Here is a 5,462-nt window from a genome sequence, read left to right on the forward strand (position 1 = left end):
TCTCCTCTGGGGAAATTGCAGTTTTCAGACTTTCCTCTGGAGGAAGGATCAGCCAGGGCATGAAAACCTTTCTTTTGTGGTTTCCTGACCTTTTTCCAATGCCTCTCTCTTAGCTTCAGACCATACCATGGGTGACGGAGGACTGACTGATGGTCAACAGCCAGGTTGCAAGGGCCAAAGGCCCCTTCCTATGGCTGTAACAAGGGCCTGGCTGCTCTAGCCACTTCTCCCTGCCAGGGTGCCAGCTTCATGACAGCTGAAATTGCCATCCATCTGGTTCACAGTTGAATCTCCAAAACCTAGAATAGTGTTTGGAGCATTACAAAGCCACAGTAAATACTCTCTGTTTGAATGATTACTGATGAAAGTAAAATTCTTCAAGTAGATTTAATGGTTATGAATTTTTAGATGTTAAATCAAGTAACACTGAAACACATCATCAAAAGCTATTTAAAAATAGGAGCATGTGTCCCCTCAGCAGTGTATTTCGTCGATCTGCCTGTTCTGCTCCCCACTCTGTCTCTGGTGAATCCTCTCACCCTCTGCATCTCTGGCCTGTACCTCAGTTCTGTACGAATAAATAAATAAATCTTTAAAAAAAAAATAGGAGCATGTGATGAATGATAAACTCAGATAAATGTTAAACATGGGTAGGTAAAATATCCTCTTAGAGAAATTGATGGACTGAGTAGGCAAAATATAAATGAGGATATAGAATAGCTGAATAATGACAATTGTAAGCTTAATTTAGTATGCCTATGGGACATTTATAAAAACTAAGCATCTACTAGGCCATAAAGAAAATCTCTGTAAATTAACAAAAAGTAGAACACATTGTTCTTTTTTGTATATAACTTGTTCCTTATAGAAGTAATTTTAGGGTTAAAAGAATTACTATGTGAACAACTATAACAGATATCAGAAATAATAACCAATACACAGTAATGTTGGTGATGTTACTATGTAATGCATGAAAAATATTTCAAAACTCAGAGTAAACCATATTTTCATGTGCTTAGATGATAAATATAAACTAGGACTGACCAGCACATATTCCTCCCAGAGCAAAAACGATATTTAAAACAAAAGTAATCTCTGGTTTCTTCCCACTCCCTGCCCCCTGTTCTGTTGTTTTAGGTTCCCCAAACTACAAATTTCAAGTTTACACAAATCCTCAAAGGACATTTTCTTTCTACACTATTAATATTCTTTTGTTCCTTCCTTTTCCTTCCCACCGTCATCCCTAGTACCCTTTTGACATTTCCTGCCTTCCTCTTAACCTTACTTCAGTTATTTATGTCTACTAGTTTATCATTTTTTGCTTTGTCAGTTCATCTACTATGACTCCTTGTCATACTCTTATATGTGACAGTATCCAATATTTGTCTTTATCTTCCTGGCTTCATTTCTCCTAACCCCCTCAATTTCCTTCCATTTCTGTAAATGATATTTCATCTTTCCTTATAGCCAAACAGTGTTCCAGTGTGGATATACCACATCTTCTTTGCCCAATCCACTGTAGGTGGGCACTTAGGTTAATTCTATGTCCTAACTATTACCAATAGAGCTGCAATAAACATTTGAGAGCATAAAATTTTTTGAACTGGTGACTGTATTCTTTGGCTAGCTACCAAAAAAAAAAAAAAACAGTATTGCTGGATCATATGGTATTCCAATTTTTAGTTTTTTAGGGTGAATCCAGACTAAGTTCCAAAATGATCTCACCACTTTCCATAGTATTAGGGCTCCTCTTTCTCCACCCCCTACTTCTACACACATGGGATGGTATCACTGTGGTTTTGAGGTGCATTCCCTTGTTAAAAGGGCTGATGAGCATTTTTTTCATCTACCTGTTGGACTTCTGTGTCTCTTCTTTGGAAAATGTCAATTCACGTCTGCTGCCCATTATTTAATTGGGTTGCTTTAATTATTGGTTAGTTGGACTAATTCTTTGTAAAACTTGGCTACTAACTCCTTGTTGGTTATGTGATATGTAACTAGCTTCTCCCATTCATTAGGATGTCTTTTTCATCTGCTAATGTTTTCTCTCACTTTGTAAAAGCATGTTAGTTTGAGGTAGCCCCAATTGTTTATTTTTGTTTTTATTTCCCTTGCAGTAGGGGTCAAGTCCCCAAAGATATCTCTTTTATTATCATCACATAACATGTCACCAATGCTTTCTTCCATGTATCTTATGGCAGCAGATCTTATAGCTAAGCTTTTAATCCATTTTGAATTTGATTTCGTATATAGAGGTAAATAGTAATCCAACTTCATCCTTTTACATGGGGCCTCCAGCTTTTCACGTATCACTTGTTAAAGAGACTCTCCTCTACCCATGTATGCTTATGGATTTTTGGCATCAACTAGGTGTTTATATATGCATAGATTTACTTCTGGGCTTTGGATTTTGTTCCATTGAGCCATGTGCCTGTTTTTATTCCATTTTTAACTACTGTTATCTTTTCATATAACTTTAAATTAACCAGATGCCTCCATATCACTTGTGTTTTTCCAGACTTACTTTAGTTACTCAGAGTCTTTTATGGCATTATATAAATTTTAGTATATTTGGTTCTATTTAGGACATATTATTTAATAAATGATTTCAAAAATAAATAAATAAAAATAAAAATGTCTCCCAATCTTACAAAACTCGAAAGCCCTTAACCCTTCAACTACAGACTAAAGTCCTGTCAGCCAAAACCCTAATAAAGAAGAGCTTTCCACTCTGGACCAAACCTTTGCTGTAAGCAACTAGAAAACTGGAGAGAATACATGAAACACTTGTTTCCAGACACAGGACTATAGGTAGGGCAAAACTTTTCTGTCCAATATGTCTCTCTAATGAGAGACCTGAAGAGCCCACAAACCCCCAGTTCTGTCCTGGGGCATCTTTCCAGCCCATGGTGCAGGGACAAGAGTCCCACACCAGACATGATTGTCTCACTAAACTGGGGAGAGAGAGGTGGGTCTTGGGAGAGTGAGAGCGTAAGCATTTGGAGGCTGAGTGTAAAGGGAAGTTATGCAAAGAAAGAGCCTCGGAAATCTGCCTGGGACTCCTTGTACATACAGGAGATGCAACCCCAGGGCAGTGTGGAGAGCTGCTCTAGAAATACTCTTTCCAAGCTGAGCCAGCAGAAGCTGAGTCCTGACAGGCCAGAGGCCAAAGCCAGATATAGGACTCTCAAGTTAACAGACCGAAGATAAGGCCAGCCTCTGAGAAAACGATGGCTTTGGAGTGGCTTAATGGGCTGGAATATTCTATCTCTAGCCAGCCCCAACTGCAACAAGGGAATGAAGGGAGTGCTGGGATGGCTGTGACTTCCTGGGACGTTGTCACCCTAGCAAAATCCCCACAGTTTGTATTCAACCTCTGTTGGTTTTCAAACACAAATTAAACATTCCCAGCTGTAAAGTCCCTAAACAAAGATATGCAGGGCAGAAGGGGTGTGAGGAAGTAGAACCAGCCCAAGGAGAAGAGACTGTGGTGGTTGTCATGAACACAAGTACAAAGTTGTGGCTCATTCTACAAGTTATTTATTGAGGCCCCATGTCTGACTGGCCTGTGCTGTTCACTGAAGGGGAAACAGAGGCATGGCAAGGCTTTCGCCTTGAGAAGCCCTTGCCATGCTGGCTCAAATGAAGAAAACACATTTGAAGAATTTTTTTTTAAGATAGGGCGGGAGATATAAAAAGCCAAGAGAAAAGCACTGGAGAAAAAGCTGAGTTCAGAGACCTCAAAGGTGTCAGATGGAGAAGGGCCCACAGCAGGCTGAGGTGGTGACCTCTCAGCTCTGGCTAGCCACGTCCTAGCCACTGGGCTTCTTGCAGATCCAGGGATAGAGGGAGTCACAGAAAATGTCATTCCACTTCTGCTGAATTTGGACACAGTCTTCAGTCCTCCCATCTGCATGTTTCCAGTTGTCTGGCTGATTTCTGCCCCAAAACCTGGAAACAAGAGGGCTTTACTCTACTAGATGAAGGAGGCATAAAGAGCAGCAGAATAAAGAGCTGGAGTGACATAGATCCCTCACCCCCTGCAGGTCCCAGATGGGGCAGAGCTAGGGCCAGGGGTATCCTGAGGCTGGCTCTCTGAGCTTGGCCTTAGTTACTATGGGAAGGGTATCTGAAGCTACAAGCTCCCACCCCAGAATCCACACTCACATGCCTCCTGACAGGGCAGCAACCCTTGGGACAAGGAAAAGTAGGCATAAGATAGGCAAAACAAACAAACAAAAACAACAACAAAACAAAACCCAGCAGCAACAAAAGAACCAAGAACACCTGTTGTTGGGCTGTCTACCAGTCCCAGAACCTGTCTGTTCTCACTCCCTGCTCTGGGATGAGGGGGTGGTGGGAGAGGAGGAGGATCAGAATTATGCCCATGTGCACACACACACCACTAACACTTCCTGGGCAAAGATGGACACGCAGGACAAGGACATACAAGAGTCTCCAGCCAGGCCTCCCAAGACAGTGCCGGGATGGCACTAGATGGGACTGGACTCACCCTCTGCTCTGGGCATTATTGAATGGCGTCCCATCTACCCAGCGCCAGAAGCCCTCTGTGCCTCTGTCGGTGAGACCAATCCAGTGGTTAGAGGTTTGTGTGAACTTGACCAGAAATGCCTGCAGAGAAAAGGCAGTGCGGTGTGAGGCTGTGTGGGGGGCTGACTCTCCCACACACCCAGGAAATGTCCAGGCTGCTCCCTCGCTGGTCCAGGAGCACAAAGTCCCCTCCCATGGGCTTTCCATGGCTGTGGAGGGTCTAGGGCTTTCTCCTTGCTGACATGATGACAAGTGTGATTTTACTAAGATAGAGACAGAACGGTTCATACAGGTGTGCCTTGCAAAATAGCGTGTCCTTAGCAGATATATGAGGACAGTCCAAGGAGAGCTACATGGGTTAGGGCAGTGTTGAGAGTGGACTGGACCAAACCTACTGTGGTCTTTGCCAATAATCCTAGTCTCTATGAGGGCAGAATGGACCACCAGGGACTGGAGTGACTTTGGCGGTCCCCGAGCTCATGTGTGTGTCTGGCCTTCCTGAGAAGCCTGGGTCTCCTGCTCGTGGGCACTGCATTGCACTGGATGAGCTGACGTTAAAACCCAGATTGACAGCAGCAGAGGAAGCGTGAGAGGATAACAAGGGGCCGGGAGGAAGCTCAGCAAACTAAGGGCAGTCTGCTGCACCACCCCCTCTACCCCTCCTCACCGTTGATATCTGGGGGCCTCTAGGTATCTGCCATATTTATTGAGGACATTGGGATTTTCTGTCAGTGCCTCTATTTCATTAGGACCCAATAAGTATTGGGTCTGCTCCCTGACTGACAGAGGAGGCATGGTAATTCTCTGCTATACCCTTTCTGAGAAGAGAAGGTCAATGCACCACAATCCCATGTTCCACACCAACCTCCCCAGCACCACCCAAGCCACAGCGCTCACCTGTTCCTCTACAG

At 43.5% G+C, this 5,462-nt stretch overlaps 1 protein-coding gene across 1 annotated transcript in view; it reads right to left on the reverse strand.

Annotated features, from left to right (window-relative positions):
- Window positions 1–4,107: 4,107 nt before the first annotated feature.
- CLEC4F (C-type lectin domain family 4, member F) overlaps window positions 4,108–5,462 on the reverse strand; it is a 5,236-nt gene continuing 3,881 nt past the window's right edge. Inside the window, exons 6-7 of the mRNA XM_012731463.1 lie at window positions 4,515–4,632; window positions 4,108–4,205 (exon numbers count right to left, since the gene is read on the reverse strand). Coding sequence (XP_012586917.1) covers window positions 4,108–4,205; window positions 4,515–4,632 — 216 coding nt within the window. The remainder of the gene's footprint in view (window positions 4,206–4,514; window positions 4,633–5,462) is intronic.

Source organism: Condylura cristata, unplaced genomic scaffold, assembly GCF_000260355.1.
Source record: "Condylura cristata isolate star-nosed mole 26May11 unplaced genomic scaffold, ConCri1.0 scaffold00031, whole genome shotgun sequence".
NCBI lineage: Eukaryota > Metazoa > Chordata > Mammalia > Eulipotyphla > Talpidae > Condylura > Condylura cristata.